Source organism: Wyeomyia smithii, chromosome 2 (assembly GCF_029784165.1).
Source record: "Wyeomyia smithii strain HCP4-BCI-WySm-NY-G18 chromosome 2, ASM2978416v1, whole genome shotgun sequence".
Classification (NCBI taxonomy): Eukaryota; Metazoa; Arthropoda; class Insecta; order Diptera; family Culicidae; genus Wyeomyia; species Wyeomyia smithii.
This window is the reverse complement of record NC_073695.1, coordinates 156,042,750-156,057,336: the sequence shown is the minus strand read 5'-3', so window position 1 is coordinate 156,057,336 and position 14,587 is coordinate 156,042,750. Positions and strand designations below refer to the sequence as shown.

The window sequence follows — 14,587 nt, the reverse complement described above, 5'->3', positions numbered from 1 at the left end:
ATGACACGTATTCCGAAACCTCCAGCGCGCCCAAGCGCTTTGGATCTATCCTTATGTTCGACGTCGCTACGGTTGGATTGCACATGGAAGGTAATCCTCGATCCTCACGCGACCATTTGCCTATTCTTATTTCAATTACTAACGGTTCAACTCGCATGCGACCAATTGATATTCCGTATGACCTCACACGGAATGTCGATTGGAAGTTATACGAGGAAATGATTTCAAAAACGGTCGATTCGATTCAACATCATCCACCGCTTGAAGAATACATCCTCCTCGCGGGCTTGATTCTCGACGCCGCGTTGCAAGCCCAAACGAAGAAATACCCTGGCGTAACGATCAAAGAACCGCCTCCCACTCCGTGGTGGGACAAAGAGTGCTCCGATGCCTACACGCAAAGATCCGACGCGTATCTGACCTTCCGGGATACAGACGATGCCGACGACTTTAAACGTTATTTGGAGCTTGATAACAAGTTTAAAAGCTTGACTAAGGCAAAGAAACGCGGATATTGGCGTCGGTTCGTACACGAGACGTCGAGGGAGACATCAATGAGCACTCTTTGGAACACAGCCCGAAAAATGCGGAATCGCGTAACGGTCAACGAAGGTGGTCAAGTAGGTGGATATTTGATTTTGCCAGGAAAGTATGTCCGGACTCTGTTCCTGCGCAAAACCTTGTTCGCGATACGTCTCCGGGCCACGACGCGATAGAATCACCTTTTACGATGGCAGAATTTTCAGTTGCCCTCCTGTCCTGTAACAATAACGCGCCTGGGTTAGATAGAATCAAATTCAACTTGTTGAAGAATCTACCCGGCAATGCCAAGAGGCGCTTGTTGAACTTGTTCAATAAGTTCCTGGTGCAAAACATTATACCGCAGGATTGGAGGCAAGTGAAGGTGATCGCCATCCAAAAACCAGGGAAACCAGCTTCTGATCACAACTCTTATAGGCCGATTGCAATGCTATCCTGTATCCGAAAATAGATGGAAAAAATGATACTCCGTCGCTTAGACCACTGGGTCGAATCAAATGGTCTGCTATCAGATACTCAGTTTGGCTTCCGCCGTGCCAAAGGGACGAATGATTGCCTTGCGCTGCTTTCAACAGATATTCAGCTGGCGTATGCTCGCAAAGAACAAATGGCGTCTGCGTTCTTGGACATTAAGGGGGCTTTTGATTCCGTTTCTATTGACATTCTTTCGGTTAAACTTCACCGACAAGGATTTTCTCCAATTTTAAACAATTTTTTGCACAATTGGCAACTTTTCGAATTAGCTACATGGGTCTTCCCCAGGGCTCATGTTTAAGCCCCCTTCTTTACAATTTTTATGTAAATGACATCGACGAATGTCTGGCAAATTCAAGCACGATAAGACAACTTGCCGACGACAGCGTGGTCTCTGTTACAGGAGCCAAAGCTGCCGATTTGCAAGGACCATTGCAAGATACCTTGGACAATTTGTCTGCTTGGGCTCTACAGCTAGGTATCGAATTCTTTCCGGAGAAGACTGAGATAGTAGTTTTTTCTAGGAAGCATGAACCTGCTCAGCTCCAAACACAATTAATGGGTAAAACGATCTTTCAGGTTTTGGTGCATAAGTATCTTGGTGTCTGGTTCGACTCTGAAGGCACCTGGGGTTGCCATGTTAGGTATCTGATGAAGAAAAGTCAGCAAAGAGTAAATTTTCTTCGTACAATAACCGGATCATGGTGGGGAGCCCACCCAGGAGACCTTTTAAGGCTTTACCAAACAACGGTATTGTCTGTAATTGAGTACGGGTGTTTCTGCTTCCGCTCCGCAGCACATTTGATCAAACTGGAGCGAATACAATATCGTTGTTTGCGTATCGCCTTAGGTTGCATGCAATCGACCCATACGATGAGTTTGGAGGTCTTAGCCGGAGTTATACCGTTGAAAAACCGCTTCTGGAGCCTGTCTTCTCGTATTCTTATCAAATGTAAGGTCTTGAACCGTCCTGTGATTGAAATTTTTGAAAGGTTAATCGAACTCAATTCTCAAACCCGTTTTATGACATTGTATTTCAGTCACATGTCCCAAAATATTAACCCTTCTTTGAATATTCCAAATCGTGTCAACTTATCAAATACTTCTGATTCTACTGTGTTTTTCGATACATCCATGATAGAAGAAACTCGTGGAATCCCGGATCATTTACGCGTGCAGCAGATCCCCAAATTTTTTTCTTATAAATATCGAAACATCAACTGCAACAATATGTTCTACACTGACGGATCACTTCTCGATGGGTCCACTGGCTTCGGTGTCTTCAATAACAATTTAACCGTCTCCCATAAGCTCGATAATTCTGCTTCTGCTTACGTCGCAGAATTAGCTGCTATTCAGTACACCCTAGGGATTATCGAAAACATGCCCACGGACCATTATTTCATCTTTACGGACAGTCTCAGTTCTATTGAGGCTCTTCGATCGATGAAAGATGTTAAGCACTCTCCGTATTTCCTGGGGAATATACGGGAACATCTGAGTGCTTTATCCGAAAAATCGTTTCAGATTACCTTAGCGTGGGTCCCTTCTCACTGCTCGATACCGGGCAATGAGAAAGCGGACTCATTGGCTAAGGTGGGCGCATCAAACGGTGAAATTTATGAAAGACCAATTGCTTTTAATGAATTTTTCGCATTTTTACGTCAGAATACGATCATCAGTTAGCAAAATTCTTGGACCAAGGGGGAACTGGGAAGGTGGTTACATTCCATTATACCCAAGGTATCGACGAATCCGTGGTTCAAGGGGTTGGATGTAGGTCGGGATTTCATTTGCGTGATGTCTCGGCTTATGTCCAATCACTATAGATTTGATGCGCATCTCCGTCGTGTTGGGCTCGGGGAAAGTGGTATCTGTGCCTGTGGTGAAGGTTATCACGACATAGAGCACGTTGTTTGGTCATGCCCTGTACACCGTGACGCCAGGTCTAAATTAATAACTTCTCCCCGGGCCGAGGGTAGAGAACCAGCTGTCCCTGTTCGTGATGTCTTGGCGAGTAGCGACCTACCTTACATGTCCCTTATATACATTTTCCGGAAATCCATCCATGCCCAAGTCTAGTCCCATTCCCTTCCACCCACATTCAACAAAACGGCAAGAACACGTCGTAGACCTCGATTTTGGAACCAGCAATTGAACCCCACACGAACTCGCCAGGAAAACCCGAGGCCTTTCTTTATATCTTGGCTCAGCGGCACACACCATATGGAAACTTGAACACCAGCGAACAACAACAACGAATCAAAACCAGCAAATAGACCCCGCACAATACCCTCAGAACCCGAGGATTACAAGCCCCTGTCCCAGCTCATGACATCGTGGCTTAGCAGAACAAATCCATTCATGCTGCATATTCATTCGATGATCATCAGACGACCATTCAACTACAAAACACTGATTGAATAATGCATGCTAGTTTTAAGATAGACTTAATTTCAGCTCGTAGTCGGCAGCGAGGATAAAAAATTTGCCTACAGATTTTAAGTCATCCGTTATAATTGGCGCCGTTAAACATTGAATTGTATTTGTGCCGTGTCAAATAAATGATTTGTAAAGAAAAAAAAAAAGAGATAACGAATCATTTACTTATGATGTATATAAAATATAAGGTGAAACTAGTTCTGTAAAGTATCTATGTAATAAAAAATATGTTCCTAAGATAATAAAACTCGAAAATAAATGTTTGATTCTTCTATATATATGCTTTGCTGACATTTAACTCTTTTCATGAGAACCGTTCGCCCAATCGTTTTGTTGTCAAAGAATGAATTGTATATTTTTGATCAAGCAATCCAATGAACGTATGGTTTTTGCTGGAGAACCATGGACAAATTAAGAAAAACGTGTATTTTCCTAAATAATTATAATTTTTCGAGCTTAAATTAGAAATAACTCGAAAACCGATGCCTTTAGAATGTTTACTACCAAGAGTTTTTTGATTTAAAATGACTCTCTGCATCTTTTAAAATCATCAGAATACAAATATTTTGAAACATGTTTAAATTAGAATTTTCATAAAAAAATACCTACCATGAAAAATTATTTTTCATTTCTACATCCTGGACTTTTTTTGAAAGTTGCGTATTAACATCAAGTTCCTTTAGAAAAAAAATAATAAAAAAATTTTACTTTTTTCTTTAAATTGAAATTTAATATTTATTTTTGTACAGTGTACATTTTTTTATAGTGCATTTTAGATTCGCTACAACTCATTCTCAGACAGTTTTTCTATACAACCAACGGTTTCTGGGCTACAATGCTTCGAATGAAGCCTATGCCAAAAGACATACGCCCTTTTAGAATGTAACTCATGGGTGTAAAAAATCTCTCCACCTGTGAAAAATGCTCAGTTTGCTAGGCCAAATACATGTGCAAAGTTTCATTCAAATCATAAATGGTCGATTAAATTTTCGCGTATTTCCAGGCGATTTGAAATGATTTTGCTCATTAGCAAAACTGATATTGGGTTGACTTCTTTTAGAGCTTTGAAACTTAAGCATTGTAAATTACTTGGAAGCTCAGGATCTCATTATATTTGTGTTTGTACTATTCACGAGAATACTGAATTGATGATACACACTCATTCCAGAATGATTCTAAATTTTACTTTGAACAACTATTATGTAGCTCTACTACACGATCCAAATATTGTTATCTCCGCAAATGTGAACATTGCCCAAGCCGTTTAGATTTTGAAAACAGTTTTTTCAAAGAACTTGAGGAACGATGTGTGAAAGAAATACCTTTCGAACAGTGGCTTGCAACAGATCGATGTAACATAGAGACACTTGTGAAACCAATTGATGAATTTGTATCTTATTTTTGTGAAAACTAGGAAAAGTTGATATCCCACGATCACATAAAAACTCAACAGTCGACTTACATGAGAGAAGTAAAGAATAATTTGAAAGATGGTGAAGTTGCTATAGTGTGTGATTTCTCAGAGCTCTTTTCTTGAGAACCGTTCGCCCAATCGTCTGGTTGTCAAAAAATCAATTGTATATTTTTGATAAAGCATTCCAATGAACGTATGGTTTTCGCTGGAGAACCATGGACAAATTAAGAAGAACGTGTATTTCCCTAAATTTTAATAATTTGTCGAGCTTAAATTAGAAATAACTCGAAAACCAATGCCTTTAGAATGTTAACTACCCAGAGCATTTTAATTTAAAATGACTTTCTGCATCTTATAAAATCATCAGAACAATTTTTTTTGAAAAATGTTTGAATCAGAATTGTTATAACAAAATCAATCTACCTTAAAAAAAAACATTTTTCATTTCTCCATCCTGAACTTTTTTTGAAGGTTGCGTTTCGACGTCAAGTTTATAAAAAAAAAAAATAAAAAAAAATTCAACTCTTTTTTTTTAGTTGAAATTTAATGTTCATTTTTAATTTTTTTTGGTCAAAAAAAAATTTTTTGTACAGTGTAGCATTTTTTTATGATGCATTTTTAATTCCCTACAACTTATTTTCAGACAGTTTTTCTATACAACCAACGGTTTCTGGACTACAATGCTTCGAATAAAACCTATGCCAAAAGACATACGCCCTTTTAGAATATAACTCATGGGTGTAAAAAATCTCTCCATCTGTGGAAAATACTAAGTTTGCTAAGCCAAATACGTGTGCAAAGTTTCATTCAAATAAAATATGGTCGATTAAATTTTCGCGTTTTTCCGGGTCATTCGAAATGATTTTGCACAAACTAAGATTGTTGAAATCAATACAGCCATCTTTGGCAAAACGAGTGAATTTTAATAGTTTTTCGAACACGTTACTTTTCATAACCTTTGAACCACATGTTCAATTATCACAATCAATTATCATCGTTTGTTAGGCGTTTTGAAGACAGCTCGTTCATTTGATACCTATTTTGTTCAAATCGGTTGTGTAGTTTCTGAGCTAATGGAGTTTCATAATTTTTACAAACAAAGTTACAGTCCGATTATAATAAAATTCAATAGGGTCTTATGAGGTAACTAAACCTTTTATTTAAGGGGTAATATCCACCAAAAAATTGTTTTCTTATCATTTTTCATAGACTTAAATCTTGCTAAAACTTTTCTAGAATCCTAGTCTACATCGCTCAAATACTGATCTAAACTCAAATTCGTTTAAATAAATTTTTACTTAACAACTTTTATGCTTCAAAATATCATTTTTCGTTTTTTATGGCGATGCTCGTTTTTCTTCTTATTTAGAGGCTTTGTAAACTAGCAGAAGTTACCTATGGTCGTTCAACTCCGCCTGTTACGATTCTCTTGGTTCAGTTTAGCCTTTACGAATAGACTTGAATTATTGAGAACTGTAGCAGAGGGTCCAAAGCCCCTGTAAAGGAGGATGGTGTCAACAGCTCTTAACCATGGCTGTTGCGTAAAATCCAATGGTTAAAACCCTTAAGGTAAGGTGTTATGCGACCCGTGCCGATGGATGACGTGGTGGGGGGGGGGGGTTTAAGAAATACCCAGCCTCTAACGGAGCCTGTGGAGTACCAGGGCACCCTTCACAGTAATAAGCCCTTACTGCATCACGCGGGTCACTGATGCAGCGGACTCTTCTTTACCCAGCGACTCGTGGGAATTTTATGAACGACAAAACTTCACAAAATTCGGCCACCGGCAGCCTTTCTTTGCCGGAACCCATGGACTCATCGGAGCGTAGTCCAATAAAAACAAACGCACCGGGCAGAACGGAGGAGATGGAGCATGAGGATGATTTCAACCTCGACAGCGAATCGCTGGACGGAGGACCCTCGGCTTCATCCTTAATCCTACTTTCTCCACAAGGGAATGACGAAAGTCAAATGGACTTAGTTCCCGGTCCACAGACAAGGCCCGATGACGAAGGGAAACCCGAATCATCGGCACCCCTTGTCAAGCGACTTTCAAATGCGCAAAGGCGGCGACTGAGCAAAAATCTTCGCTCCGGTCTCTCGTACGAAGAAGCCCGGAAGCTGGCCCTCCTTCCAACAGAGCAGCCTGCTCAATCGAACCAAGTTGCCGTCAAGCGACAGCGGTCGGACGACTTGGTGTCACCAAACACCAGTACTAAGTGTCCACAGCCTAAAAAACTGCGGAACGGCACTGGTTTGGGGTCATCGGGTTCGAAGCCGCTCCCGAAGGCCACATATAGGGACATGGTGGGAGCTATAAGCCTTGCGGTTACTTCTGCTACCCACCCCAGCTCCCTACTCACAACGGACCAGCTTCAGGCTGTCCGGACCTCCATCCTCGATCACATTGCGGACCAGGAATATCCAACCACCAAGCCCAAGTTTAACGGTTGCCATCTAAAAAATGGCTTCCTGCAACTTGCCTGTGCCGACAACGACACAGTGCAGTGGTTGGAAAGGGAGGTACCTTCTCTCGTACCATGGGAGGGAGCACAACTTCGTGTATACCACATGAAGGATCTGCCGAAGGCCAGACGGTATGTCGGTTACTTCGCGGACAGTGCGAACTCTCCGGACGAGAAGATTCTTCGTTCACTCCAGAATCAGAACGACCATCTCTCTACCAAAATGTGGAGTCTGTAACCGCAAATTGGTAAAGACCTTGGTCGAACTAGTTCTGGATATTGACGAAGAATCTGCCAAACTCGTTGAGAGTAGAAATTATGAACTGCACTACGGTTTCGGCAAAGCACGCATCCGAAAGGTAAGCGGAAGGCCGAACGTCACAGGCAGGAAAGACTCCGTCGCAATGTCAGGGAAGGTACGTGCGGGTAACTCCTCCGGGAGTACTCTGCCACCACCCAGGCAAAACGATCCTGCGAATGGGCTAAAGGTTCGCGTGGGAAACTCCTCCGGAAGTGCCCCACAACCACCCAAACGCAACCCTGCGATGTGGAAGGTACGCGCAGGATGCTCCCCCGTGAGTGCCCTGTCACCACCCAAAAAACGCAACCCCGCGGCTGCTCGGACGGTTCCGCCGAAGACTCGCAAGAGTGTGAAGCATCAACCACCGAAAAGTCGCACCCCCCGGAGTCAAAAACCGCCACAGTGTGCGCGACGACCTTCTGTTGCCAATCGACTGCTGCAACCGAAGCCGAACAGTGAGTGTTATTACCGATTCTTAATAGCAACGCCGTTGTTTGTGCGTGTAGCTTTAAGCCATAATTTATTAAATGTACTTAATTAGCAAATTTTAGTTTACAAACCTTAAGTTTACTTACAAATTCGGTAACCAATTGACTTTTGTGTAATCTCGGGGAGTTTTGTTTAGCGATTTTCTCCACTACTATAATCAAGACTTCTTTTAAATTATTTTTACGCTATTAAGTTAAAAGGCTTACAATTAACCTTAACCGTTTGTATCAGCTAGCGAGACAAATTATGAAGCACTCCAATGGATCTAAATAAAATTAATTGTTTACAACTGCATTAAATTTATAAAATTAACTTACGGCTCAACTAAACCTTCACCAAGCTAATAATTGGGTATGCAAATTTTATACTATCGTAATAATCTTTACAACAATCTTGAGCGACTTTAGAACGTGAATGCACTTGAAGAATGGTGTAGCTATAATATTCATAGAATGCCGGAAATTAAATGTTTACTATATTCTATATAAGGTAAACGTCAACGTTTCATTTACCCAATCGCAGGGTTGTACGGTTCGACGTTACATTCCCCCGCCCGTGAACCGTGATCATCGGAGTTATCCGTGGGCTCCGTTTCACTATCATCTACAACGTCAAGTAGCGCGAGGCTGGTTACAGCTCTTCTGAATAACCCTGAGATAGTTTTCACGACAGCTTGTCTTACGCGACCGTCCTTGCCTAATAACACTTCGACGACCCTACCTCTCATCCATTTGTTACGTATATTTTCGTCTACTACAAGTACTAGATCCCCTACTTTGATTTCTCTCACATCTTTGAACCACTTACATCGCCTAGTTATAACTGGTACATATTCTTTAATCCATCTTCGCCATAGTTGGTCATTGATGAACTGAACAAGTTTCCAACTGTTTCTCAGTGTGCCGCGACAGTCGACAGGGTTGACGGGGAGCTGTTTGATGCCAGAAGAACTGCCCAACAAGAAATGATTAGGAGTTAATGACTCTTGATCAGCAGACTCCAAAGGAATATATGTTAGTGGTCGTGTGTTGATCATCGCTTCCGCCTCTAGCATTATTGTCTCCAACGTTTCATCGTCCGGTTTCCTAACTGCAATTTGTAGACATTCAATTGCCTTTTTCACCGATCTAACTAGTCTCTCCCAAGCCCCACCCATGTGTGGTGCGCCCGGGGGGTTAAACGACCAGCGAGTGTTCGTGTTAGTGAATACTGCAGCCAAAGTACGATTTCTTTCAGCAATTTCCGCTTTTAACTGTCGGCTCGCTCCTTGGAAATTGGTGCCATTATCAGAAAATATCTCATTGGGTGCACCCCTTCGAGAAACGAACCGTCTGATAGCCATCACGCAAGATTCTGTCGATAGACTATGGACCACCTCTAAATGGATGGCGCGTACCGTCAAGCAGGTAAATAAAGCAATCCAACGCTTACCATTACTTCTACCTAATCGCACTAAGACGGGCCCAAAATAATCAATGCCCACGTACGTAAAGGGTCTAACGAATGTCGCTAAACGAGCGTCTGGTAGGGGGCTCAGTGGCGGCGCTTGAGGTTTCGCCAATCTTTTTTTGCAATGCATGCAGGATTTTATTACCCTTCCCAGTAAAACTCTCAGCTTAGGTATCTCAAAACGCTGACGTATTTCATTAATAACGGTTTCTCGGTTCGCATGACGATATTTTCTGTGATACCAATCTGAAATCAGGTATGTGAGATAGTGTTGTCGATGTAGAATTATCGGGAACTTTGTGTCGAAAGACGCCCAGCAAGCAGTTTCTATGCGTCCCCTCATACGTAGAATACCTCTCGAGTCCATAAATGGCCAACGTGATACTATAATACTCGATTTTGATACAGTAGGGTGACGTTTTTCGGGTGGTCCCTTAGAGCTCTCCAACAATGCAATCTCATCGGAGAACATCTCTGCTTGAGATTGTTTCAGGAGAATATTCTCTGCCCGAATAAGTTCATCTTGCAGCAGATTTCCTCGCTCAATTGATTCCTTTCGTTGTTTTCTTCTAATGTTATCGATGAACCGAAGAACATAAGCTTGTGTATGAAGCAATCTCTCCCAACGACTAAATCGTCGCAATTCGACTAATTGAAACGAAATCGTGTGCTGGTGGATCATTAACGGCTCTATGTTGATAACATTCGAAGCGTTTTGCGGCCAACGGGACTCGTCCTTGTGTAAATACTCGGGCCCGTTGAACCATCGACTGCTTAACTTTAGGTTCGGTCCTTTTCCCCATCTGGTGGCATCGTCTGCCACGTTATTTTTAGTAGATATCCATCGCAATTCTTCTACATTCGTAGTAGCCAGAATTTCTTCTACACGAATGGCAACGTAGTTTGTATATTTACGCTGCTTCGATTGTATCCATGCCACCACCGTGCTTGAATCCGTCCACAAAAACCGCTTAGTTATTGTCAAAGTGTGTCTAGAGCATATACTGTTCATCAGAAGGGTTCCTAAAACCGCTGCATACAACTCTAATTTTGGTATTGTTATCGCTTTCAATGGCGCAACTTTAGTTTTAGCAGCCACCAACGATACGTGAGGCCCACCTTTGCCATCGATACGAAAGTATCCTACTGCTGAATAAGCACTGGAACTGGCATCGACAAAAATGTGTACCTGTAAGGTGTTTAAATCGTCGATTTCATTACTTGGGAAGAGGCAGCGTGGGATTCTGAGAAGTTCCAAGGAGGAAAGTAAGGTAATCCATTGACGCCATTGGTTGAATAAAGTGGAATTTATTTTATCATCCCAGTCTGCGCCCGATGACCAGATATTTTGCATTAAAATCCTACCGTGAATGATGACGTATGCTATTAGACCCAACGGGTCAAAGAGACTCATTGTAACTCTTAGTACTTCTCGCTTGGTAGGAACATATGTTGAGAGCATAATTTGACGTAGGTCATCGCGTGTTGATAACGTATAAGTGAAATAATCGTCCTTGGGTAACCATTTCATTCCTAATACAGATTCGGCACCACATGATGTTTCTAGATTAAGTTCTTTGCATTCTCCTGACACACTCTCGTTAACCCCTTCCAGTACCACACGAGAATTTGATAAAAAGTTTCGAATTTCAAATCCTCCATTCTTGTGAATCATTTTTACCTCACTTCCTACTTGTATTGCCTCCTGGACTGTTTTAAAACTGTCAAGATAATCGTCGACGTAGTGGTTTTCTGTAATTGCTTTTACAGCTTTCGGGTGACGGTCGATAAATTCATTGGCGTTTACATTTTTTACATATTGTGCAGAGCACGGTGAACATGTAGCCCCGAATGTAGCCACCTGCATCACGTATGTCTGAGGTTTTTCGTTTGGAAAGTTGCGCCAAAGAAACCGCTGTGAATTCTGATCACTCCTAATAATCTTGATGCGGTGAAACATTTCTTTAATGTCACCCGTCAAGGCCACAGGAAACTGTCTAAAGCGAGATAAAACTGTTGGCAGGGAAGTTATCATATCAGGTCCTTTCAGCAGATTCGAGTTTAATGATGTCCCGTTTGCTTTCGCCGCAGCATCCCATATTAACCGAAGTTTGTTTGGTTTTTTCGGGTTCGTGACAACGCCTAAAGGTATATACCATATTCGTTCAGGATCAGCACTTTGCACGTCTTCCCTAGTTAACAGGCGAGCGTATCCTTTCTGTAAGTAATCCTGAATCTGATGACGAACCCGTTCGTACAGTGAGGGGTCCCGATTAAAGCGTCTCTCTAATGATTGAAGCCGACGAAAGGCCATCGGATAGCTGTCAGGAAAGATTACCTTATCATGACGCCACAGAAGCCCAGTCTCAAAACCGTCCGAAACCCGTCTCGTTGTATTTTTCAGCAAATGTTTTGCCCTCACCTCTTCATCTGATTCTGGTCGCGAAAAGGAGGATGTAATTCCGGCTTCGTCTAACAAAAAATATTCCCGAACTATATCATTCAACTCTTGGTCTGGGTCAACAGCATAGTCAAAATGAAAGTGGCAAACGGTACGTGGTGTATGAGATTCAGCATTGCCACCGTAAACACTCCATCCAAGGCGGCATTTTGTAGCAATCGGATCTCCCATACAGCCTTCTCTTATTTTCAGGGGAACAGTTAGGTGAAGGTTTTGAAGTCCAATTAACAATTTCGGTTCGACATTTTCGTAATCTTCAATCGGTAGACCTTTGAGATGAGGAAATTTCTTCGCCAGTTCTCGATACGCCAGTGTTTGTTGGGGAAGAAGTAAATTTTCAACTGTACGCACGTTCGTTAATTTGAATTGAGTTGATTTTTTTGCACCAGCAACGGTAATATCGATACGTTGAGATTTTGGTTCGTTTCGTTTCACGTTACCTGTCCATTGAAGGTGTAACGGTTCTACGGGTCCCTTAAGAGCCAGTTGATCGACCACCGCACTTTCAATAAGGCTTAGCGAGGATCCTTCATCGATGAAAGCAAAAATACTCAAGCTTTTTGTCGGTGTAACAATCGTGACGGGGAGAATGCGAAATAATGGCCCGCAAACTGCGTTTCCCTGGCGCCTAGTAGTACAGGTATGGTTGCTGGTTACTGGTGGGTGAATCAAGGTGTGGTGACGCAAACGACAACCAGGCATACCACAACCTCTCCAAGATTTACATGTCCATTTTCCATGATAATTTAAACAGGTTCTACACAGCGAATGCTGTTGTACTGTTCTCAATTTATCGTCATACGAATACGACTGGAAAACCTCACAATCTGCCACTCGGTGGCCCATTTTTTTACATACAACACACACTTTAGGTGGTCGGGCTTCTAGCGCAGACTCTTTATCAACAATCTCAGATTCTTGCCTGTGTGTTTGCACGAACCCTTTATCATCGTATCTATTCTTCTTATTACGACTGGAAGCTGTATGTGACGGTTCGTTCGTGTTATCAATTACTTCACAGGCCATTTCGACCAGCGTCGACATGAACTCTCCAAATTTACATAAAGTTACAACTTCCGAATTGGCCTTATAGGCTGACCACTGTAATTTAAGACTAGTTGGTAACTTACGGACAAGTTCTTGTAATAAAGTTGGGTTCGATAAATGAGCTTCTTGTCGGGCAGCTTTGATGTGCTCCACCAGATTCTCTACAGTAGTTCCGAATTCGATTAAATGTTCCAGATTGTCTGTTGCTAGTGGTGGTAGCTCTCTCACATTATCAGTCAGTGTTCGTATTATCTGATCTGGACGTCCGAATCGACGTCGCAGCATTGAAATGACATGCGGTACACTGGCGGGTAGCAGCAGTCTTCCACGAACACTGTCCAAGGCATGACCTCTGAGACTTCTTTGCAATCTGATCAAATTTTCTTCATTCGAAAATCCACAAGTTGCTGTCGATTGTTCGTAATTACTAAATTACTAATTGGCCAATCTGCTGGATTGCCGGAAAAGGTGGGTAGGTCCTTTCCCATGACGTGACGCGCAGCTAATTGGCGATTTGTGGGACCTTTATTAAACTCTAACGGCGGTGATGGCGATACTTTGTGATTGATTGCGGTATGGTGATTGTTTTCGTGAGAGCCAGGTGTTAAAGTTGATCTATTTTGCTCTAGCGATATGGAATCTGTGAATGAACGTGGTGGTTCTGGGGTCGGTGCATCTTGAGTAACATTTTCCAAATTGTTCAACCATGTCTGAACCACGCTACCTGTACCTTCAACAGATGTGACAACGCTTACCTGGCTGCTAGCTTGAGCTGATATAGCCTGTAGCACCTTTCTCTGTTGGTCTAGAGCTTGGTGTTGGATCTCCAGCTGTTTCATACGGAATTGGGTTTCGATTTCTAGCTTCTTCTGCATTGTTTCACGTTCTAGCAGTATTTGTTGTTCTTGCAATTTTTGCTGCTCGTGGATGATTTTCATCTCCTGTTCCAATCTTCGACGGATGCTATGTTTACTGCCAACTTTAGACACATCTGAACATAGTCTAGGGGAGTTGCCCACTGTTGCTTGAGTCACTGTTACTGTGGGAATTTTACTATTGTGTTCAATCTTTTTATCATTGTTGCAGTTAATGCAGCACCACGGGTGATCTTCGACGCTTGAATCAACGCCAACACATTTGAAGTGGAACCAATTGTTACATATGTCACAAGCAACCATCTCCTCGTTATCTGGCGCATTGCAAATTTTGCAGTTAACCTCAATCGGTGCCGAGTCACTTTCGTTGGCAATCTTGCTCATAGTTAAGTTAAGGGTGGGACGAATTTCTTAAAGACTGTTATTACCGATTCTTAATAGCAACGCCGTTGTTTGTGCGTGTAGCTTTAAGCTATAATTTATTAAATGTACTTAATTAGCAAATTTTAGTTTACAAACCTTAAGTTTACTTACAAATTCGGTAACCAATTGACTTTTGTGTAATCTCGGGGAGTTTTGTTTAGCGATTTTCTCCACTACTATAATCAAGACTTCTTTTAAATTATTTTT

The 14,587-nt window shown here is 42.0% G+C and overlaps 1 protein-coding gene across 1 annotated transcript; it reads right to left on the bottom strand.

Moving 5' to 3' along the window:
- Positions 1–8,633: 8,633 nt before the first annotated feature.
- Positions 8,634–13,367, bottom strand: LOC129720124 (uncharacterized). The gene is made up of 2 exons (XM_055671559.1): positions 9,929–13,367; positions 8,634–9,214 (listed from the first exon to the last, which is right to left on the bottom strand). The coding sequence occupies exons 1-2, from the start codon at positions 13,365–13,367 to the stop codon at positions 8,634–8,636; spliced, it is 4,020 nt and encodes a 1,339-aa protein (XP_055527534.1).
- Positions 13,368–14,587: the final 1,220 nt, after the last annotated feature.